The sequence below is a fragment of the Corapipo altera genome, unplaced genomic scaffold, assembly GCF_003945725.1.
Source record: "Corapipo altera isolate COAL_440 unplaced genomic scaffold, ASM394572v1 75, whole genome shotgun sequence".
In the NCBI taxonomy this organism is placed as follows: Eukaryota; Metazoa; Chordata; class Aves; order Passeriformes; family Pipridae; genus Corapipo; species Corapipo altera.
Window position 1 is genome coordinate 5,756,371 of NW_020884887.1, and position 24,488 is coordinate 5,780,858.

The following is a 24,488-nucleotide window of genomic DNA, read 5'->3' on the forward strand; positions in this document are numbered from 1 at the left end:
CAGGGAAATTTGACAAGCTCAGTGCAGAGCAGCCTGACAACAGAAAACCTTGTGTAGAGTTCACGAGCTTCCCCAGCCTGACAGCTACGCCCTGAGCTGCCCAGAGCCGGTGAGCCAGGAAGCACATTGTGTCCCAACAATTCCCAACCACCCTCCTCGGCAGTGGCCACCACAGGGAACCAGCCCACACATGGCATCCTCGTGCACGGGGCTGCAGCGACACTCACACCCAGAGCATTCCTCCAGGGAAAGAGGTCCTTTTGCCACTCACCAGGCAAAGGAGGAGAGTGAGTGCCCTGCCACAGGCTCAACAGCATCCCCAGCCCCACGCTGATCCATGCCATGGGAGAGTGCCCAGAGCTGGGCTGCATCCCTTGTTATCCCTGCTCTCATCCCACCAGCAGTGCCTGCTCAGAGGCACCAGGGTTTTCACCAGCAGGTTTTCACCTCCTATTGCAGAACCATCCTTTAAAGCTGAATTGTCACTCACCAGTCACAGAAACTAAATAAATGAAGAAGTGGAGGGCTTTATGGCACAAGCCTCCCCTGCCTGGCAAGTGCTGTGGCATCATCTGGGACCTTCACAGAATCATTTAGGTTAGAAAAGACCTCCAAGATCATCAACCTATGACCAATCACCGCCTTGTCAACTAGACCACAGCACTGAGTGCCATGTCCAGTTTTTCCCTGAACATGTCCAGGGACAGTAACTCCACCACCTCCCTGGGCAGCCCCTTCCAATTCCTGACAACACTTTCTGTGAAGAAATTCCTCCTGATGTCCAACCTGAACCTGCCCTGGCAGAGCTTTCAGGCCATTTCCTCTTATGCTGTCACTATTTGCCTGGGAGAACTAACACCTTCCCTTTCCTGAAAGGACCCTGCCAGGATGGCTGCATGGAGACTGGAGGAGGGCGAAGGGCCAGGAGTGAGGCTGTGCACCTCATGTGTGGGAGTTCAGGGGCACAGAGCTCAGGAGGGGGCTGAAGCAAGGGAGGAGGCATTGCAGGTATAACACTGGAAGATAAGAAGTTCAGGTGTGTTTGAATACCTGTGCTTGCAGCCACATCAGTGCACGGCCCCCATGGCATGACATGTGCCCTCCACACCGGCTGCTTTTCTCCCATCTCCAACAAGTGCTTCTGGGATCTTTTTTTCCCACATAATAGTTGTACAGCTTGTCATGGCAACGAGATCTCCCTGAACTGCAATTGCAGCCAGGATGCCTGGTGCTCACACTGGCCTGTCTGCAGGCATCATGGAAGCCCCTTCCAGCAGAGCTCTGGGCTCCACAGACCCCCAGACGGGGTGCAACTCCAAGGGAGGCTGCTACCTGCCTTCCCATGCCAGGCCCAAGCTGCCCCTCAGCCAGGATGGAACTGGGATTTGGGGATTTTCTGCAATGACTACCAGACAGCACCAGGCAATTCCTCCCATTTGACCCCCTCTGAGAAGGGTCTGTGGGATGCTCAGCCCTGCTGTGCTGGGCCAGCTGCTCCCCACCTTGTACATGTTTGTCCCCCCAGCAGCATTTGCAGGAAGCATGAAAGAACTGGGTGATGAGAGGGAAGGAAGGCTGTGATCCAGCTGTGTTCCCTGCAGGCAGGACAGGGCCTGGGGCTGCTCCTCCCAGGGTCACCCTCCTGGGCACAGCACTCAGTGCTGCAGCCAAAATCGTGACTGCTGCTCCCTCTGCTCCTGACACAGTGCTTGCACCAGGATCTGCTCTCCATGTTTACAGAATCACAGAATCATTTATGTTGGAAAAGACCTCTGAGATCGAGTCCAATCTATGACTGGTCACCAGCTTGTCAACTAGACCACAGCACTGAGTGCCATGTCCAGTTGTTTCTTGGACAACTTCAGGGATGGTGACTCCACCACCTCCCTAGGCAGCCCCTTCCAATGCCTGACAGCCCCTTCTGTGAAGAAATTCTTCCTGATGTCCAACCTGAACCTGCCCTGGTAGAGCTTTCAGGCCATTTCCTCTTGTCCTGTCCCTTGTTCCCTGGGAGAAGAGGCCAACACCCACCTGTCTATAACTTCCATTCAGGTGGTTGTAGAGAGTGAAAAAGTCTCCTCTCAGTCTCCTTTTCTCCAGGATGAGCCCTTCCAGCTCCCTCAGCCACTCCTTATATGACACACACATCCTCATCCTAACACAATATCCTAACACACATCCAGAGTGCCTGTCTTCCTGGGATCCCAGGCTGCATCCCAAAAACACCAAGTGGTGCAGAGAACCACGGAGGGACGAGGGGTTCAGCCCCTCTGAAAGCTTGTGGAAAAGAGAGCCCCCGGCACCTGGTGTACCCTCTTCATATGCTGACTGAACATGCCACAGCTGCCTGCATATCCTACCTGGAGAGCCCAGGTTTCCCAGCAGGTGTGGTATTTCCACTGAGTGTGGGGCTGGAGATGTAGTGCTCGACAGGGAATCACAGGCTCTAGGAACAGCAGTAAATCTCCAAAAGGCAGAGCTCAAATTTCAGAGCAACTATTTAATTCCCCTCCCTATTATCCCTGAGAATATTTTAGTAGTTCTTGGTGTCTTGGGGAGAGGAAGAGAAAGGATAGATTGCATTTTAATTAATAATTGCTGAAATGCATGGCTGCCCAGGGCAGGAGCCATAGCGAGCCCAGAGCAGAGAGCTATGCCAAACAGAAGGGGATGGCAAGACAGTCCTCAGGTGCCAGAGGGCTGGTGCCAGGTCCTGCCCCAGTGTGTCCTCAGCAGGACAGCTGAGAACAGTCCCCTATTCTCAGCTGTGCCACTTTCCCAGGCTGAAACAAGGATGCTCTGAACCTCTGCAAGTCAGAAGGCCACTTTCCTTCTTCCTCTTGAAATCTCTGCTTTAGGACTTTAGCTGGTCCCAGCCCTGCCGCTCACATCCTGCTCTGACATGAGGTCAGGCTCACAGAGGAGTCCCAGAACAGCCCAGTGATGGGGGAGCTGCCTCAGTGGTGAGGCTGGGGAGTGGACACTGTGGTGGCACACCAGGCTGCACAGCACAAACTGAGGAGCTGTGCAGAGCCACCCAAGAGCACAGGCAGCTGTCCATTTGCTTTGCTTTCAAGAAAAATGGAGCAGTGAAACCATGGGGGAGAGGGAATGAGAGGCATATGTGTGAAAGCTGAAGGAGAGATGGAGGATGTAGACAGCAAACCAATGTCCCCAGGGGACAAATCCACAGCACATGCACTGCCCAGAGCTCTTCTCTCTCTCTCTCATACCAGCAGGAGATGATGGAGATGCCACACCATGGTGGAAGACACACACACTTGTACGCCCCGAGCAGATACCTGCACATAAGCACATCAGCTCAGCACTCAGGAGGCTGCTGAGATGCTGGATCTGGGCCCAGGAAGCCAGAACAGCTCCCTCTTGAAGGGCTGCCTCTTGATTCAAAGGGTCAGCTGCAAATCAGGAAGTCTGATGAAACAATAAGCAGCAGGGGCGAAGCCCAGAGTGACACAGAGATGCGGGACCCAGTAGGGAGCTGCCAAGAACCCCCAGCCACGTGCTGTTTATCCCAGCCCTGCACTGGGCGGGGGGGGGGTCACAGCCCTCTAGGTCCAGAGCCCTCACAGCACCTGCCAGGAGAGGACAGACTGGGCTCCTGTGGCACTGCACAAACCCCAGCCTTTTACACACAAAGCCAAGGACAACATGGCCAGGAACACAGCAAGAGCCCAAAAACACACTCCTGCCCTCTCGCCCCCACACTCATCCCCCTGGAACATCTCAACCCCAACCTGCAGCCAGAGGTATCCCAAGCCTGCCATGTGCAGCCGGGCACTGTGCCAGGGCTGTTCCCACTGCCAGCATTTGCCACTGCTCCTACTGGCTGCTGCTGCCCAGCAGATGTGCAGCACTCTCTGAGCTCAGCATTTTGGGCTGCAAAAAGGCTTATTTGAGGCGGGTGAGGAGAAAACCCTGCTGAGAGGCTGAAGATAGGATTTCATCCTTACATCTGGTTCAGCTTAAAAAGTCTTGCCTGAGCTGTTATAGATGCAACAAACAGTGTACAAGTGAGGGGGTGTGAGGCGGATGATGTACACAGGCACGTTGCACATCCATGGGCTTCAGCTCTGCCTGTGTCTCAAAGCAGGGCTGAGGTGGGAATAGAGATATCCCACCCTGGGAGAGGGATCTGGGTGAGCACAAATCCACCTGAGCAGTCACAGAGACGAATGGCTGCACTTGGCAGCCCTCTGTGAATCCCAGGTGGGGCAGGACCACCTGAGGACACACTCTGGAGGACACCACACTGCAGTGTACAGCCAAGCCCCAGGTAGCAGCTTCCCTCTGTCCATGCTGCTGGACCTTGCCATACCCAGGGCACACATGTCCAGTGGGGTGACACAGTCCCAGCCCCAAATCTCCAGTGCTGCAGAGCAAGAGCAAATATGAAAGGCTTTCCCATGTCCCCTCCTCCACTGAGGTCACCCAGTGGCCAGGCTGGACAGGGTTTTGAGCAACCTGGTCTAGTGGAAGGTGTCTCTACCCCTGGCAGGGAGTGGGAACTAGATGATTTTTAAGGTCCCTTCCAATCCAAATCATTCCATGATTTTATGACATCCCCCTGCCTCAGTACACACAGCCACTGTATCCCACCCATCCTCTGAGCGTGGGACCAAACCTGAGCTGCCACTCCCAGTAGAAACTTTGGGCCACCCCAGCCTCTCTCCTGCCCACCTAGGGAGAGGACCTGGCAGGGTGGTCTCGAGGGAGACAGCTCACTTGGCAGCCACGCACCGGCCAAAGCCCATCTCCTCCCCCGGATTTTATTCATGAGGCGTGACAAGTGGGTGAGCCAGAGCCAAACAGCTCACCCAGCAGCCTCAGCCTGTGAGAACACAGGAGGAGCGACCTTGACTGTGGGCTGGACCCAGCCCCAGCCCACACAATGCTATTTTCAGCTCTAACTGGGCTGGACAGGTTTGGGGGGGTCCATGCAAGGGATACTCTTGAGTCCTAGTGTTGAGAGGTGCCAGATGTGTGTAGCAGAAGAGTCTAAACTTGAGGTCGTGGCCAAAAGATGAAAATCCTGAGCTCATCGTTTTGCTGAGGCCAGATTTCCTGCTAAATAGAGTCTGTGTTTAGTGCTGGGAGACAGTCCGGGCTGTGTGGGAGTGCTGGGAGCCCAGGGGACTCTCCCCTTGCTGCCAAAGCCCACCCACTGCCACCAATCAGAGAGGCAGTAGCCTGGGTGAGCTTTAGCAGGAGGGACTCATCCCAGCTGAAAAAAACCCACCCAAAAAAAAAACTCAAACAGAAAGTAGCAAAGGGGCTTTCTGAGGAAGGGAAAGGGCAAAGGAGTTGTCAGATGGTCTCCGACACGGTGGCATCTCCTGCAGGGCCTTAGAGGGGGCTGTGGAGTCAGTGCCAGGGTGTCCAGGACAGGAGCCGACACAATGGAAACATTCAAGCTCGTTCCTCGCACGCACACGAACGCGCCGGAGACAGCCGGGACAGAAAGGAGCTTATTTCTGGCTGATGCATGGAGGGATTTTCTGTTTGCTGCTGTGTTTTGTATTTGCAGCTTCCCGTATGGAAATGCTTTTTCCCTTTAACCTCCACCCATGAGTCCAATGGATTTTGTTGCAGTTTCCAAAACATATGGTGCATACATCAAAAACATAAAGGATGCTATATTTAAAAATATTACAAAGAAAGCCAGGAGCTGACATTTTTAAACTAGGGCAGCGTCTGAGAGTGAAAAATGTGGGGATTTAGGATTTTCTATGCCAGATCAGAGAGACAGCCCCATTCGATGAGACAGAGCCAGGTTGGCAATCCGCCACCTTGCAGCAGACTGTTGCTTACATAGTCTGGTACCACTTTTGGGAGAGGATCCCCCCGGTCAGTCTGTGCCTGCACCCTGGTACTTCCAAGGGGCCTCAGTGCTGCTGAGTCCAGCACATCCCTGCCCTGATCATTGAGTTTAATGTCCAGCCAATGCTTGGCAAGGTGGTCTGCACGTGATGCTCTGGAAAGACAGCCCCAAACCATAATGCACTGAGCTCATTTCTTACTGGTTTCTTCTGAGATCGGTTGATTCCCTGATGGGCTGAGAACCTCCTGCATTACTCCACTAATCGCTCTGTGTGCAACATCATTTATCCGGCCAACACAAGCACTGCAAGGGAGGAGAAAGACTCATGCCTTTTGCAAGCACAGGTTAGAAGAGCAGAGGCTTCTCCATGTCATTTCTCCAGGCTGGAGCTTGTTTCTCCTATTCTACAGAGTGCAGAACACTCACTTGTTTTATTTTAAACCATATTCATGCTGGCATTGTAACTCCAACCTGGGAGACTGCGTCATAGCCAGGGAATGAGGGGTGTTGGATTTGCTATTTTTAACCCTTTCTACTCCAGGGAGTGAACTGAAATCAGATCTCCATCCAGAGACACCGCATAGATATTAATGCAATGAAATGGGAATTTGGACTGGGGGTGACAGCTGGCAAAGCAAGCCCTGGCGTCACAGAGGGGACAATCTCCCCGTAAATAGGATGCATGGAAGGGATATATATTACAGAGCAATTTCAATGCCATCAGCACGTGCTCAGAGGGATGGGAGGCTCCAGACCAGCCGCCCCCCAGCCAGTCCCATTCCAGAGGATGAATTACAGCTCAGGGCTGGTGGTAAAACACCATTAGGAGCTTCCCTAGCAGGCTCCAAATTCCTCTATCAACTCTTATATCCTGGGAAGGTGATTTCTAAAACAACTGGGATCTCTTTCAGCTGTGCTCCTGGTAGTGGGGGCAACACTGCCCAGGGCTGCAGCAGGAAGGGCACTTACTTTCACATCCCCTGGAGCCCTGCTGAACCATCAAACCCCCTGCAAACCACAGGATCAGAAGAGACAAAACACACTCCTGCAGTGCACTAATACAGAGCATCCCGCAAAAACTGTGCAAACCCCTTCCAGGGCAGAGCTCTGCACACCCCTGTGGTATAGAGTGTGTTTACTGCTTTCCTTAATCTATTGTGATCCCCACTCTAATTATGTTAAAGGTAGCAAATGGAGCCTTTAAGTGGTCATAAAAAGATTGTATTCACCCCCTATGGAGCTTATTTGAGACACCTGGCCATGCATATGGGTGGCAGAGAGGGGAACACAGCAGGCACCGGGGCTCTGCCAGTGGTGGGGTGCAGTGGGGGACAGCCCTGTGCCAGGGAGAGCCCAATGGCCACCAACAAGTTTCACAGAATCACTTAGGTTGGAAATGACCTCCAAGATCATCGGAGTCCAACCTTTGACCAATCATCACCTTGTCAACTAGACCAGAACACTGAGTGCCATGTTCAGTCATTTCTTGAACACCTCCAGGGATGGTGACTCTACCACCTCCTTTGGCAGTCCTTGTGGTGTTTCAGGCACCACAAACACTGCAGGACAGCACAAGGCATCAGACAGAGGTGCTGACCCTCAGGACAGTAGTAGAAAACACATCACCAGCCCCTTGCTGCCCAGTGTCCATCTCATCTACCACATCCTTAGTGCTGGTGGTTGTGGTAAAACCCCTTGGACAGAGAATCTTCTACAACCTCTGAAAAGCACACACTGTGAGGGCCAGCAGAAGGGTACCTCAGAGGGGATACTCTCCCTGCAGCAGCACCTGAGCATGGTGCACTAACAGCAGTGGCAGCATCCAAGGCTGAGAGCCACTGCCCCAACCCATCTACCAGAGGTAAAAGGTGGGTTCAGAGGGAGGAAGCTCCCTCCCCGCCATGCAGGGATGCACTAAGCAGTGCAGACTGGAGTAGTTACGGTCCACCTCAGTGCAGAGCCAGTGTGGGGCTCCTGGCAGCCTGTACCTGCAAGCCCTGCCTGTGCCTGTCTCTAGCACACGTAGGTGTGCACAGCCAGACACCACTGCAGACTGGCATCCCCATTCCTCCACTGGCAGCTGCCGCAGGCTCGGGTCCATCCTGCTGCCCTGGAAGGGGCAGATCCCTCCTGAGCTCTGCAAGAGCTCCCGCAGAGGCTGATCTCACCCAAAGCCATTAATGTTTAGCTTCTGCCATGTGTGGGTTTCAGTTGGCCGGAAACAAAAGCTCTCGCTATTAAAAGACAGCAGTTTTTGTTCTTCTTGCCATCTGTATGTTTGTGTATTTCCCCTACCACCATAATTAGCAGCTGGGCTCCAGCCAGGCTCAGGGGGAGATCTTAGTAGATGTCTTCCCAGCAATTTGAACAGCTTCATCGTTTCTTTTATCGCTCCCCTAGTGCGGTCCCCATCACCAGGACCATCACAGCCCAAACTGACACTCCCAGCTCCCCAGCACAGGCAGCAGGGATGGGAGTGCTGTGTTCTAAACAGCATCAGCCTTGGCAGCTGTGAGGGCCAGCACCCTAGCAACACAGGTGAGGACCAAAACCCCATTCAATGAAAGGTAGTAGGAGGTTTTCCATGCTCCCACCAGCTCTCCAGCAGGGACCCACATCACCAGAGCTCTGCCACACTGATCCAGCTCTCTCTGCCCTCCCTGGAGTGCCCTAGCTGCATACTAGTTGGAAAAACAAGAAGATAAATCAGTGTGGCCCCCAAAACAAACAAAGCCTAGCTGATGCCTGGAATCTCCCTCCAGCTCTGAAGGGAGCTGGTAGCACCATGTCCCACTGGTCTAGGGCCAGCCACGTCTCCCTGCAGCATGTCTCCACCTTCCCTCTCCCCTTCCACCAACACTAAGGCTTGGAAAGTCACTGCAGCTGGCCCAGGGGTGGTCAGGACTCAACCAAGCCCAAGACAACCTCGGTTTCAATCCCAGGCATACACTGTTGAAAGCCCTCACTGCTTCTCTCCTCTTTGCACACCCTCAGCCCTGTGCATTGGGCAAGCCTGGGATGCTCCAGAGGCACAGTCGCCTACAGCTGCTCCTGCTGCCCTCATTGCCACCCCCAGCACAAAGACAAGGGCTGAGAATGGCCAGGCACAGCACTGTTTCTGAAGCAATTGTGTCTGAGCAGCACTGGCAGCAGGAAGCCACGACGTGCCGGGTTGTCCACGTGGGACCACAGGACGGGAACGTCGCTGTTCCTGTAACTGCTCTGCCTTGGCAAACCATATTCTGGTTTCAGGCTGTCTGATAAACAGACTTGAGCTTGCACATACACAGACATCTGCCTGAGGCAAACAGCAGGACAGAAATGAACAAGCAAATTTGGCAAGTTTATGTGAATTAAATGTGCATTTAATTGAGATTTATAGTGGGGGTTGCAATAGCAATTGATTATCAAAATCAGATTATTTATGGGGGTTTAGCAGCTATACAGGAGATTAATGTTGTTTCCAGAATAAATCCTCAGTAAATGTATGTTTCCCCAGTAATCAGCTAATAACACGTCATCCTAATTATCTCATGAAAGGGACACAGAAATTCTGACAAATACTGAAAAGATACATTGTCATCTGCAAACTGGCACCAGAAGGCCACAAGCTGCACTCTGCCTCCAAACCACAGCTCCACTGGTGTCTTCCCACACCAGACCATGGGCAGGGGATATAGCCTTAGTCTTCTGCATGTCATGGGCAAAGACAAGATCCAGGATCCAGACTTTGCCCAAAGGCACAGGGAGGTTTTCACCCCAGGGCCCTGAGCCCAGCCAAGTCACCAGTCACTTGCATGGTGACAGGTGATGATCTCAAGAGAAGAAACAGCACAGCTCCTAGGATGGAAGAGGAAGCTTATTCCCAAAAGGAAACACATACATATCATACAACAAAATACACCTCTGTATTTGTATTTGGAGAGAGATTGCTTATGTGAGCATGTAGTGACAGGACAAGGGGGATGGCTTCAAATTGAAAGAGAGCAGGTTTAGATTGGGTATTGGGAAGAAATTCTTGGCTGTGAGGGTGGTGAGGCCCTGGCACAGGTTGTCCAGAGAAGCTGAGGCTGCCCCATCCCTGAAAGTGTTCAAGGCCAGGTTGGACAGAGCTTGGAGCAACCTGGTCTAGTGGAAGATGTCCCTGCCCATGGCTGGGGATTGGAATGAAATGATCTTTAAGGTCCCTTCCAACCCAAACCATTATGTGATTCTATGATTCCTACAGTTTTAAACTCACTGCTGGAGGTGGTAGTGCCCTGTTCAACCCAAAGGAACTCTCTGTGCTGCAGCAGCTCCTCCATTTTCCTTAAAGCAGTGTTCATTAAAAAATATTTAGCACTCATTTTATTGAAACATCTCTGGCAGAAAGAGGCTAATAAAGCTGTGCCATGGAGCCAGACCTGCTAGTTCCTCCCCCAACCCCCTGCACAAGGTGCTGCACAGCCCCATCCTGACCTCCTGAGGGCCACCCTATGCCCTGTGCTTTCCTCTCCACAAGAACATGTCACAGGGATGTCCCCAAGGACCTCCAGCCCAGGAAGGAGGCTGCAAGACAGCCCCTCTGAGGGGCAGGAAGGTGCCTTGCCACTCCCCATGGCCAGGGCTAGCTCAGGACCACTGCTCTGGGATGCAGAGATGCTCTGGCAGTCACCATGGCAACCACAGTACACAGCCAGGCGAACAAAGCTGACAGGAGAGAAACATAGAAAGGGAAAAGGAAGGTGGGGTGGAGGGGGGGAAAAAAGAGAAAAAGCAAACAGTCTAAAGTCATGGAGCAAAGGCTGGGGCAGGAGGGAGCGATGGAGTGGGAAAACAACTGTTGTGGAAGATGGAGACATGCCTTCAGGCTGCTCACCTTGGGGTGACCTCCAGCCAAGTGACCCAGGTGCACTGAGCGCACCACTGAGACATTTTCTGTTGGCCCCACTGTCCCAGCAAAGGATTCCTCCAGGACATGGCATGTCCCCCTGCCAGTTCCCAGTTCTGAGGCTGTGCTGTGGATGTCCTGCTACAGTGCAGGAGGTGGCACCTGCTAGAGACCCAGGAGGCTGCCAGGAGCCCTTCCACACCCTGAGGCAACTCTCAAGCCTCAAACTGAAGAGACTCTTAAGGTGATGGATGGGTGGATGCCAGGGCCAGGTTATTCAGCACCTTTCTTCTTCCATCAGCACAGATGGATTGGCTCAGCTTTTGGGTCACAGCACACCACATACATCATGCTAGTTCAGGGCTCTCCCACTCTGCTCTGGTTTTAAGGTCCAGGCACATTTCTCAGCCCAGCTGTGCCAGCTCTTTGTCCTGCTACCTTCCAACTGGAGCAGGGCTGCTTGCATCTCCTGAGCCCCCAAGAAGACATTTTAGGTATCAGAATACCGAGACCCTTCAGAGTAATAGCCAGTTCCAAGCCTACAACAGTGGGCCACCTCCATGGCTGGTTGTGAAAGGAGCCTGGAGGCACTGGATGGCAAAGTACAGGACACTTCATTGCATAGCTTAGGACTCACCTGACTCCCTAACCCAAGGTCAGAGTAGGAGGCAGGGGTGCAACCACAAAGACATTGACATTGGCCCTTGTGCTGCAAGAATACGAGCTGCATCCACATGCTCCACTCTCTCTGCCCCACTTCAAAAGCAGAGAATTAAAAAAGAGACATCAGGGTTTGGGTCCAAAAGCAGCAACTACAACCTCTCTCAGCTGGAATGGAAAATAACATCCCACTTGGCTGTTTATTCTAATGAAATAACAAATCCCAGAGGGAAGCTCCCCCTCTGCTGAGCTGCCCTGAATGGTAAACACAGCCATTTGCAGGCAGAGAGCAATTGCTGGGGTGGTGCCTCAGCCCACCAGTCATGGGGACAAGAGTGGGTACCCAGGGAGTAGGAAGTGGTCAGTGGGGTCTGCTGTACATGGAAACCTAGCAGGAATAGGAGAAAGACTGAGAAAACTCTCAGGAAAAGCACTGGGTAAACCAGCTCAGCCATTTTAGGAAAATGAGAGGAACCACTGAAGTGATGAACACAGGTGCCACAGGAGCTGCTGGTGCAGGTGATGGGCACCCAGAAAGGTGCTGCTGTGAGAGAGGAGGCCCCATCCCCACTGTGGCATGGGGATGTCTCCACAGGTAAAAACACACCTCTGCACCAGACTGACACTCCCAAGAGGGTTTAATACCCCCCTCAGCCACATTCTGAGCCTCAGCTGGTGGGATATGGGGCTGAGTAGCAACAGGGCCAAGAGGTGCCAGTCAGGTCTTGGTGCTGGGCAAGGAAAAACCAGTCTGGGGGCAGTGGGGGATGTGGCAGGACAAGGTACACCCAGAACAATAAACTCCCATGAGCGCACAAGGGGTTTGGCACACACGTAATCCTCTCCCCTCCTCCTTCCCGCACTCGTGCTCTCCTTGGCTCCTGCACACGCCCAGAAACCCGACTTCAAAAGGAGGGGGGCTGCCAGCGCGGGAAGCGTCAGGCAGGCAGACACGGCTGTCTCCTGCTAAAAGCCTTTGGTGCCTTTCATCAGGGCTGGGGGAAAAAACAGCCTTCAGCCGTCAGGCCAGAGGCAAGCAGCCAAGCCCTGGCATCAGGTCCAGCTGCCCAGCAGCCCTTTGCCCCCGACACGGACCAGAGATTTAACCTCCCCTCCTGGACAGGGTGGGTTTAGCCTTCCCCATCCCACCTCCCTGCTCTACGAGCATAAATAAATCCATCTGTGTACAATAAGCACCAGAGATCCTCTTAACCCTCCATGCTCTCCGTTCTGGAGTCAGGGCTAAGTGCTGTCCTCCCGTGCTGTAGGCACAGGAATTGGAGCATTCCTCGTTAACAAACCCATTCATGCAGCTCAACTCACCCACACCGAGGTCACGGCTCCCTTCCCTGCTGAGATGTCCCTCCCAAGCCTAAGCGACAGTCTGTCCCCAACAGCCTCTGGAAGCCACTTCTCCCAGCTCCTCATTAGCGACAATTAACAGGCAATCAATGGGCCCAGCAGAGCTGGCACTTTCCAGGGAACAAGTCTCTTTTCAACAGGGGAAAATGAACACGTGCTTTGTTGTGCACGCTTTTGGTTAAATGAGCCAAAACCTGCCTGCCAAGGAACAGAATTATTTCTCAGACTGGACCCTTTATGCCACCTGACCAGCCAAGCGGGCAGTGAGGGCTGGGACAGCTGCAGGTTTCCTCTCCTAGCCAGTCCCCTCACTCTGGAGACCTGCAGGATGCTCTCAGCAGCCCAGTAAAGGGCTGAGGACTCCAGAGCTGGGCACAGGACTCATGGTGGGGAGGGTGACAGGCACTCTCCAGCAAGGACTGTGCTGCTGGTTCAAAACCACCCACTGCTTCCCCAGAAGTTATTTCAGACCAGGTGAAAAGCTCCTCAGCCAACCAGGGCAAGAGACACCTTTGCACCCTTCCCAAGGAGGAGGCTGCCCCCAGGGTTTGGCAAAGGAGGTAGGAAGAGACCTCAGCATCCACAGAGGGGGGCTGGACTTGGACTTCAGCTCCCCTGCCACAGTGTTAAAAAAGCTGTGGGCTTGAGAAACACAGCGAGATGAGCACACACAGGAGCATGCTGATCCACCCTTTGCAAGAGGCCAGCGCAAGGATCAGGCAGCACACAATCTCCAGCTTCACCATTGCCCAGACTGGAGCCAGGCAGGGCCAACCCAACCCAGCCTCTGCTTCCCTGGGTTCTTGCCTAGCTGATGAGGAAGGGGAAAAAATAAAAAAAGACAAGAAAGCAAGAGGGAGACAGCCTGGATATGACAGACTGGCGAGTCTGACAGAGGAGTCTTGTTAGCAGCATTTTCCCCTGCAGTTCAAGCAGTGGCAAAGCCAAGGAATGCTTCCCAGGAGCCTGCACCAATGAGTCCATTTGCACAGGGCTTTTATTGCCAGTGGCAGAACAGGGGTGGGCAGCAGCACCCCAGGGGTCCAGGAGGACAGATGGAGCAGTGTTGATGGCTCCTGCCACAGCACAAGCTCCATCCTCATCCCCCAGGATGGGAAGCTCTTGTTATCTCTCCAGACACCCTTCCTGCAGCACAAGGGGTGCATCTGACTCCACACTGTGGCTGCCAAAGGCTGAGCTTGGGGTGTTTCATCCTGAGGCTGCAGCATCCTGAAGAGAGTTCACAGTGCCTTGTGCCACTGGATATTGGGACACAGGTCTGGGCCAGCCAGGGGACAAGAAGGGGCCCAGGGATGTGGGGATCAGCAAGGGCCACCTCAGACCTCCACCAGCTCTCCAGGGGAAGGAGAGGAAGGATCTGGCAGATCTCTAAGCTGACTAAGAGCTCTGAGTGCCCAGTGGCTCTGCTGTACCAACTGCAAGCCAAAACAATTAGCATTTCTTGGAGACACTCTGTGTAATCTTCCCTGAGTGATGGGAAGAGCTGCCACAAGCACAGCAAAGGGCCTGGAGCCGCTTCCCAGGACCGGGAGATGCTGTGCTGGCAGTGACACACAGCAGAGCTGGGCTGTCCCACTCCAGGGGACTCCTGCCAGCAGCTCTGGGACTGCTGCTCCAGCCAGGCACTGGGGAACTGTGCCCTCACTGAGCCCCAGCCCCAGTCCCACCATCACCAGATCTCACCTCTGGGCCCTGCAAGCTGTCAGGCAGCAGAAAGCCAGAAGACAGAGAGAGAGGCAGCTCTCAGCATCTTTCCTGGAGCGCAGCCCAGGTGGGAAAGGCCGCTGCAGGGAAATCCAGGGCCAGGACCGACCTCATCCATCAGCTCCCAGGCAAGGCGCTCAGCCTGAGCCTCGAGGCAAGAAAGGAGCACAGATGAGCCTGGAGCTGTTTGGGGAATCACGCAGGAGCAGCAGCTGCAGCCAGCCCTGGCCAGCCATTCAAGAGTCACGGATTATTTTTAACAGCTACTTGTAGAATGTAGTGAGTGCCTGCAGGAGAGACAGCCCAAGCTGATGCTCACCCCATCCCTCTCCCCAGCACGTGCAAGGCACATATCTCACAGCCAGGCTTTTTATAGGGTTTCCTGCTCCCGCTGGGCACGCAGCTCAGCGGCTCGGTATGACCACACCACCCCCTCCCTCAGTAATCACTCACATGCCGTTCACTAAAGTCTTTCCATTCCCTCTCTAGCTGTTTCCTCTTCTCTCCTTATTAGGGATCCACCTACCTATCCATCTTCTCATTCTCTCCCCCTCCATGGCTATTTTTAAGATGCCATAAAAGCTTTCAACGAGTAGCATCCTCAGGGATGAAAGGGATTTTATATGTAGCCCATCACAAGGAGCCATCACCACATAACTCACCATGCAGGCAGTGACTTTTCTTTTTTCAAAAACAGGGGAGGGGAGAACAGTCCCACTCAGTTCCTCAGCTCTCCCTGGCCAGTCACCCAGAGCAGCTCTGTCAGGCACCTCCTGTTCCAGAAGGAAAGGATCAGGTCCAGCTCACTCTACTCCCAAGGTGGCAGCTGGGCCAGATGGTAGGGCAACAGTGCAAGTTCCCTCAAGTAGCACCTGGGTGTATGAAGGGATGGTTTTGCTCACTGGTAAAAGGCTCCAAGCTGGGGATCATCCAGCTTCATGCTTCAGCATCTGCCACCAGATGAAGGAGAGCCTCCTCGCTGAAATGATGGCTGTGGTTCTCCCTGTATGCCTACATACCTAGAAGCTGCTCTACTGCTTGGTTCATGGTCAAGAGCTGAGGGAAATGTCAGCAAAACTGTCTCCAAAGGCACAGCCTGCCCCAAGTACCCAGTCCTTGGCCACAGTCTGGACAGACTGGGAGGACCAAGGCTTTCCTGATCCATACAGGTACCACACCAACACCACGAATCCCTCTTTTCTCTCCTTCATCTGGTTATTCCCTGCAGAATAGCTGCCTTCCCCTTCTGTCCTAAAAGTCTGGCCAGAAACTTGCACACATACCAAAGACACCCCCTTACCCTGCCCCATCCACACCACCTGCATCCCAGCGCAGCCTGGCAGGAGCCAAAAGCGGGTTGCTGCGTCTCTGCCGCAGGGGAAGGAAGGCTCCCCGGCGCAAGCTGTCACACTGCCACTGCCAGCGAGGTGTGGGCATACTGACCCAGCCTCAGGACACAGCCTCGGCGGCTGCCAGCTGGGATTAGGCTGTGCATAACCTGAGAGGCGTCCCGCGGCGCGCTAATGCGATGACACGCTCGGTGTCACCGGCGGGACCCGCGGGAGCACTTCTCACCACGGGCTGGGTGTGCCTGCGACGGAGGCACCGGGTCCCCAGGAGCCTGAACTTGGTCACATCCCTCCCAGACGATACTCGGGTGACGTGGCTATTTATAGCACACGGGAGGTTAGAGGGAGCTCATCTTACCTTGCTCCACCTTCTTCATCCTCTGAGCAGCGGGAGCTGGTGCGGAAGGTGCCGAGGCAGAGGGGGAAAGCGGGAGATGGGGAGGGACACCCCAGGGCACAGCACAGGGAAGGAGGGTCTGCAGGGACCAGCGCTGAGCCGTGATCCGAGTGCAGAGGAGCGCCAGGGAAGCCTGTACTCTATCACACTCGAGGGCTGCTGCGATACGAGCAGAGAGAGAGAAAATCCGGAGCAGAGCTCCTGCTCAGGAGGCAGCAGAAGCCGGTGCCGAGCTGCATAGCCATGACCTGTCTCCCGTGGCCCTGCACAGGTTTCTGCCCTACGTGGGCTGCATTTGGGCTGGGTGATGAGAGCAAGTGGGGTCTGCACCACTCCTGGAGTGGCTCTGGGACCTCTGCTTGCTCCAGCTCCCACTTCTGTGGGCTTTGGCTTCAAGGAGAGCCTTCCCATGCCTTAGCTGTACTCAGCACCTGACCACTGATCTCTGGATCACCGTGGGGACCTGCTGTAGGTCCTTCTGGGAGCCCAGAGATCTCTTTGCTCCTGTAGTCACACACAGGCATCCTGGATGGTACAGACCTTGCAGCCACCAAAGCCTCTCACTGCCCCAGCCAAGCACTGCTGCGGCCAGCGCAGCCAGAGGTTATTTTACCAGGAAGAGCCCCCAGTGATCCAGTGCAGCAGGAGACAGGCAGGGCAGCAGCAACTGCCCGACAAGCCCTGATCCAGCCCTCCCTCTTGGTCAAGGCAAGGAAGCTCCTTTTTTCAGAGAGGGGTTGTTGGTGGGAGGCAGCTGCCTCTCACACAGCTCTGGGGCATGGATGGGCTGCAGCTCCCAAAGCACAACAGAAAACAAGTTTCACAGGCAGCTTCCTTCCCTCCTCCTTTTCTAATGCTTTTAGCAGGGAAAGGTCCTTGGCAGGAGGTGAAGTACAGCCTTGGGCCATCCACCCTGCTGGGGACCCTCTCTGCCTTCACTGAGAAACCAGGCTGGGGAGCAGCTGTGACTGGGAGATTCCCACCACAGTGCTCAACAAGTCCCAGTAGGTGCTGCTGAGCCAGAGAGCGACCCACCCAGTCTTCTACTAACTTTAAAAACAGCTCCCCTTCACCACCAAGTGCATCTGGGCTGGGCAGGGCTCCCTAGGACACCTCTGCACAATGGGGTGCCCGGGGTGCAGGGGGTGGATGCAGAGAAGCAGCAAGATCTTGGAGAAAGATGATACAAGAGCACGTAGTGACAGGACAAGGGGGATGGTTTCAAACTGAAAGACAGTAGGTTTAAGTTAGGTATTAGGAAGAAATTCCTCCCTGTGACACTGTTGAGGCCCTGGCCCTGGTTGCCCAGAGAAACTGTGGCTGTCCCATCCTTGGAAGTGTTTAAGGCCAGGTTGGATGGGGCTTGGAGCAACCTGGTCTCATGGAAGGTGTCCCTGCCCATGGCAGGGGCTTAGAACAGGATGATCTTTAAAGGTCCTTTCCAACCCAGACTATTCTGTGATTTATGATCTCCGGGGTTGGTAGTACAGTTGGGGTGCTGGGAAGGACAGGCAGGGCCTTGCAACATGCCTTCACAAGCAAGATGCTACAAAAGTGTTTTTGAAGGGGGCTGTACCACAGGGCCTGGCACGTGGACTTTGGAAGCTCACGCTGAGTCCTGGTTTACATTATGCCTGTCTGATCTCTGCAGCCTGGCCATGTGTGCCTGAGAAACAGTCACGTAACTCACTGCTGTGAGAACAGGTCAAAGCCTGAAACTTAAACTTTGATTGCAATGGACTCAAGCTGGGCTGAGGAAGGGCTCTGGGACTGGCATTGCACCAGCAAAGCCCTTCTTGCCCCAGAGCACTGTAGTGCTCTCCAAGATGTGCCATTTGTTGCCAAGAAAGAACAGAAGCCAACGGGATGGCTTCAAAGCCTCAAGCACCTGCTCCCCTCTTACACTGTCCTGTTCCTTAGAGAAACATTTCCCCAAGGAATTGTCCTTGTCCAAGTTGTCCATTTGTTCAAGTCTCAGAAAGAAGATGATTCAAAATGGAAATGGAGTAAAATGTCCATGAACAGAAAAGCAAATGATGCCTGGGGCTCAGAGGACCTTGCCAGGACAGAAAGGGCAAGAAGAAAGGAAGGTCAGATGGGCTGTGTAAGGAAACCAGAGTACCAGCTCCTTTTTTTTTTTTTACCCCCGATCTCTGCCTCAGGCAATGGAGAAAGCACATCAATTCCCAGGCCAGGGCTTATGGCTGATACTGATAAAGCATTCAGAAAACTATACCTGAGCTGAAAAATGCACATATAAACTGTGGCCTATCAAATACCTGAGCCACCACCAAATAAACAGGAACTGTGCACAGATCAGCTTGGTCCTGTTAATCTTCAAGACAGCCCTTTCCTAGAAAGCAGGACACGTCCACTGGGGCTGTGCAGCAGTGCACTCCAGCTCTTCTACTTCCCCAGTGGTGTACTGAGCCCACAGACTCCAGAAGCAGAGGAGCTGGGCACAGGAGGACTTGGGACAGTCTGTCCTCCAAGCAAGAACCACCTTCCCTGCTGCAGGCTGCCAGTCACCCTGCCAGCCTTGCCCTGAATGGCTTATAACCAAACTCCCTGAGCCTGAGGCATCTGGACTTGGGCTCTGCCTTCCCTATACCCACTGTGGTCACTCCTCATTCCCTTTCATCTTTCAAAGATGTCCTTCCCCCATCACTCTCCACCCAAGTTCTTGCCATCAACAGTTTATCCCCAGGATACTTTCTGGAGGTCCTGCAGTGCTCACAACTGAGGCACTGATGTATTTAGACTAAAAATGTCTAATTAGACATTCCAACCACTTCCTTCCTTATGGCACCATTATGACAGGACTGCAGGGACTGGCAGCAACTTGGCGGGTTTGCCTTCCCTCCTTCTCAGCTTTGCAGAGAGCAAAGGCAGCACCACACGGACTCCTTGCTGATACCAGGACAGCCTGTCATTAGTCCAGCCTGCTGGCATCACAATTACCATTATCTGGCTAAACCAATCATCACTTTATCACTAGAAAATGTGCTGTTTATTTTATAAGAGCATGGTAGGCCCTTGAAATAATTCAATTGCTTCAACTGATCTTACAGCACGCACTCCACTGGCCTGCAGGGCCACTTTCCATGGCTTCTGCTCTTCAAAGGGCAAGCTGCCAAGAAAAAGGGTTTGCAGGAGAGCCTGAACGAAGCTTGGGGAGAGAACAGAGTCCATCCACCAGCCCGAGGACAAAGAGATGCTGCCTGGGATCTGAATTTTCTGGCACCTAAGCAAATGCAATGGATGACTGTCCCTTTGCTAGGCTGCCTAAGAGAACCAAGGGGACAATTTGTATCTGATTGTTTGTGGCGGCAGAGTCAGGCTTGGGTATTAATTGAGAGGACCAAAATGTGGGCAGAGAGTTTGGGAGTTTCCCTTGGTGCCCAAATTCTGCAAAACACACTGCTCATCACATCAACAGGTTGATCCCTCTGGATTTACTGCACTTCTGAGCACAGAAAAAAACCTCTGTGTCCTCCTCAGCAGGTCCTGCCCCACAGGGTGGGGAGACCTGGTGAATCACCTGCCTGCCGAGCAGAGCTGGAGCTCCCAGAGATGTGCAGCACCATGTGATTCCTCTTTAATTACACAGGGACTTAATAGAGTTTGCTGGTAAACACCTTGTAACCACATGTGCCTGGAGATTACCGGGTAATTATGCTTAGTGGATCACGATGTAACAGGGAGCATGATTTAGGAAAGACAGAAATAACCAGGCAAACATGCTGTATTCATCAGTATCTGTCATGCAGCCTTCCTGCCCAAATGCTTAGCTGTCCAGCCTTTCCTCATGTCTCCTTCCCTGGCTTTCTGAGAGTAGGGGAGCCCCTCAGCAGGAATTTGAGAGGTGCCAGGGATTGGGATGGTCTGGGGAAACTTTCCACTTGGCATTCCAAATCCCCTGCAAGAGTTCTCCATGCTCTGACAGGCTGTCAGCTGCTCAGAGGAAGAAGGATGGGGGATAAACGGTACTGGCTCACCCCACCCTGACTTAGTTTGCCATGGAGACAGATTCTGGCCTTCCTTTCCAAGGGTGCATGCTGGACACAAAAAGGAATCTGGAAGATCTCTGGTTTGTGAGCCAGTCCCAATCACCCACTGCCACACTGATCTAGATCCTGCCAAACCTGGTTCGACCCAGGAGCTCTCCAGGGTTTCACATCCCCAGGAGTTGTGATGCCATTGCTCAGACCAGTGTGGCCCAGAACAACAAGGGGCACCTTGCTCCTGACAAGATCAGTGCCAAGAGTTTCAGCAGCCCCTCTCCCACCCCAACAGAGTTGGAGCAAAAAAGAGATGATGTGTAAATCCCATGGGTCCCACCGGGATGACCCCTTCTCACAGACACCAGTCACTTCATGGACCTGCAGCACCCAAAACTGATGGCTCCCTCCAAAACAGCAAAAGGGATTATTCACACTCACTTCAGAGAGTCTTAAATCCTCTGGGCAATGACACCTTCAACCCTTTGCCTTTTAATGAGCACAAACACAGCATCAGTCCTGTTAAACTCCCTGCACAGACTCCAAGGGAGGTGTTGAATGCAGACATAGGAGATTTTAGGGGGTGATTTTAAGGGATGTTCTCTTGGGCAAGAATTTGTACTACAAGCTCCAGCTTCACTGGAAATGCCAAGCAGCACTGATAGGACTGTTTACTAACATATGAATTAATTTGCAACCAATTAGTAGTGCTAACCAGAGTGAGAGGCAGTGATAGCATAACTAATGTACATACCAGCACTGTGCCCTCCAAATGCTCACTGCATACCCAGCCAGCACCCCCTTGCACCCTCAGGGCCATCTGATCTGCTCTTCAGCCTCAGGATATGAGTTTATGCCTGAGATCAACAGCTCTTTCCTCTTCATCTTAAAAGCAAGATTTCTATATGGCTTTGCCTTCATTATGGGAGAGATGATGACATGGGGCCTCCAACCCTGGGCCCCATACCAAGGTGAAAAGCAAACCTCTGTCCACTCAGCAAGTGTGCTGTGCATGGAGCATCTCCAGAGATACATCTGTAGCCCAGCAAATCCTGCCCAGGGCTCCTGGAGGCTTCACAGATAGCTTTGCTCAAGAACATGGCTTGAGGCCAGCCATGGCCCACAGCCACAGGTTTCCTGCCTCACATCAACCTCAGACAGGAGAGAAGTGTTAACAAAATGCACCAAGCAAAATGGAAAGGAGTGGTGGGAATTCACAGATCAGATGGTGGCATTTTATCCTCAGCTGCAGCATCTCATCAATTTGCCAGCCCCAAAATTTTAGTGCTGCAGCCACAGGTACATCTGTACATCATCAGGCCTTGCACAGTCTGGCTTCATCATCTATCCTCCTCCTCTTCCAGTGCCTCCCTCTCTCCTCCCATCTGCACAGGCAGAGTCCTGTGCACCAGAGGGAGACCAGAGTGGGGAGGCTGGAGTGTCCCTGAGCCTGCTGGTGGATCCCACCACATCCAAACCCTCAGTCACTACAGGGGATGGGGGAAAAAACATATAAAAAGTCAAAGAACAGAGCAGCAGAGCTGGCCATGCCTGGGAGGGCTGGCAAGCCTCTGACGACAAGTGACACCAAGCTCACCTGAGCCCCTGGCCACTTTTGTACCAAAGGGGTACAAAAGGCATGGCAGGTCACAGCCAGGGAGCATCAGTGGAGTGGAACAGAGATAGCACAGAGAACACTGACACAAGGATCCTAGGCTTTGTTTTTCTTACTCAAGGAGAGACAGATTTGAGGGATGCAGGCTGGGAAGGGATGTGCAGAGCTCAGCGAGGCAGCATCAAGAGGGGAGAGACAGCTTTTAGCAATGTTCACACCAGCCACAGAACATGCTGACAGAAGAGGTGGCCCCACACCCCTGCTCACAGAACCAGCTGGGAGAAGATCGTGCCATTGCTAAGAACAGAGATGAGCCAGCATTTGGGTATGGCAAGCCCTGCTTTGAGAACCTCAGCTACTGGGAAAATGTCTGGAAGCCTAACAGGGCAAAGCCCACTGCCTTGCAGGGTTTGCACACCCCTTCTACCTAGTGTGCTCCCAAAGGGACAAGGAGTAATCCATAAATAATCAGCCCACAGCACAGTAAGTGATCAGATGTCACAGAGTTGCCAAACGTTTACTAAAATACATGGCTACTTAGAACGAGGTAATGGCAATATTAAGTAAAGACTGCAAAGCCATCCAAAGGGCTGGGCAAGAACCATGGGAGCAGCCTGCTGCCGGTAAATCCAGAAGCTGAGGCACAGCTGAGTGAGGTGCCCAAGGCCACAGAGCAAGGCAGCAGCAGAAGGAGGAGCAGCTCCCAAGGGACTCCCAGCCCTGTGCTCACTGCCTGCCCAGTGGCCTCCTGCCGTGAGTCACGTCAGAGCAACGGGCAGGCAGCACGTTTAGTTCCCTGGCATCTTGCTGTGTGTGGGAGGACCCAGCTGAAGGAGTTTTGCAGCACAATCAGATAGTTATAACACACCAGTGCCATAAACAGCCCTTATCTCCATCAGCAGCTAAGCCAGCTATTAAGAGCTGGAAAGGAATCCCAAAAGGAACCAACACGCATTTGTCAAAATTGGCTTAGAGGAAGCTTAACAGTCCCACCTGACCACAGTGGTCACGACATTGACACCACAGCCCTCTCAGCACCGGACCAGAGCTCATCACCCAGAGGAGCAGAGGGAGGACCCTTTGTTATCAGGCATCCTGCAGGCTCAGAAAGAATCAATCCCTATTGTTTCCTACCTGGGCAGCGCCAGCCCTGGTCCCCTGGGAAGGGGGCTCGCTCCTGTCCCAGGTGTGGCTTGTGCAAAGGGCACCTGGAAAGTTTTCTTGCCTCTGACACAGCCTAACAGAGCTGGAATCACCTGTTCTGTTGCCTTGCAGCGTGCCAAGGCATTTTTCACGGTGTTTTGCTTGGGAACCACCCCAAGCCCTCAGATTGAGAAACCTCAACACGCCAGTGCAATGGAGAAGTTGCTGCTCTGCTGCTTTCTGCCTGGGGGAGTGCTCCTCTCTTCACACAGCCTCCAGGACCCACAGGAGAGGGTGGGGGGGCTTCCCTGGACAGGTTATCCCAGGATGAAGCCCCTCAGGTGGCCATGAGCATCAACTGCTTTGCCTGTAGGCTCACTGCTTTTAAAGGAAGGGATCAAAGCTGTGCCAGCAAGGTGGGTACAGCTGTCACACATCACATCAGCGAGGAAAAAGAAATTGATTGTGACTTGATCAAACCTGATCAATCCTTCCAGACTTTGCAACAAGGACACAAAACCAGAAGTGACCAGACTAGTACTTAGGTGCCAGTTCTCATCTTATGCAGCACATTTCCAAGCTCTGCTTCTTTAGAAATTCATACGTAGCGCATGAGTGCCTCTGTCCCTGTCTCACACGCACAAAAGAAACACCCACATCCCCAGCTGCAGAAGGTTCATGTTTTTTCAGTATTGCACCTGTGCTTTGCTCAGGTCCCTGGTTTCTGGGTCCCTCCTTACCCTGCTCCTCCTCCCCATCGGCTCCTTCCCGCATGTCCGTTTGTCCACAGGCACTGGCAGCAGCAAGTGAGCCTGCTGCCTGTCAGAGCGCTCCTGGCTCCCTCTCACCATGTTGCGTATCGACATTTTAGTCGATGATCTGCCCTCCAAACCCCAGAAATACAAGCCAAGAAAAGTACTCAGTGGAGATAAGCACCACGGCTCAGCCCACATGAAAGACAGGCCAGGAAAGCCAGCCCCTGTCAGAAAGCAAAACGCAGGCAGGAAAATAAACCAAAATTCCATCCCACTAGGCTTGTCAACGCTGTTATGACATTTTCTTTCCAATTCCTCCCAGCCAGATCGGCGCGGTATCAGCCCCATTCCCACAGCGAAGGCAAGAGGAAGCCGTACTCACTGCTAGTGCTCATCCTGCCGGTCCTCTCTTGTCCTTCTCATCCAACAAAGGGGCAAAGATGCTCTTTAAATCCGCTTTTCTTGACGGCCCCCGGCCGCGGGAGGAGGCTGCCTCTCTCCTTCCCAGGAGGAATATTTCCGTGCGATCCGCCGGCTATCACATCCCACGGCGGCTCCCCGATGCAGCGCGGCTGTCCCCAGGGCTGTCCCCAAGGCTGCGGGATGGCAAGGTCACGGCTGCCGGCGGCGGGGCGGGGGCGCGGCGAGGAGGGAGGGGGCGCCCGGGACCGGCCCGGGCGGGAGCCCCGGCGGAGCCGCGGGTGCCGGGCGAGGCTCGGCCATGCACTGCGGAGCGCGGCCGCGGCCGCTCCGCTTATAGCGGGTGTGGAGC

At 53.6% G+C, this 24,488-nt stretch overlaps 1 protein-coding gene across 8 annotated transcripts in view; it reads right to left on the minus strand.

Annotated features, from left to right (window-relative positions):
• Positions 1 to 24,399, minus strand: part of ABLIM3 (actin binding LIM protein family member 3) — a 52,963-nt gene extending 28,564 nt beyond the window's left edge. For all 8 annotated transcript variants that reach the window (XM_027643604.1, XM_027643611.1, XM_027643610.1 and 5 more), the window contains exon 1: positions 24,099 to 24,399. In XM_027643604.1, the coding sequence (XP_027499405.1) occupies positions 24,099 to 24,111 (13 nt within the window). In that variant the 5' untranslated portion in view covers positions 24,112 to 24,399. The remainder of the gene's footprint in view (positions 1 to 24,098) is intronic.
• Positions 24,400 to 24,488: the final 89 nt, after the last annotated feature.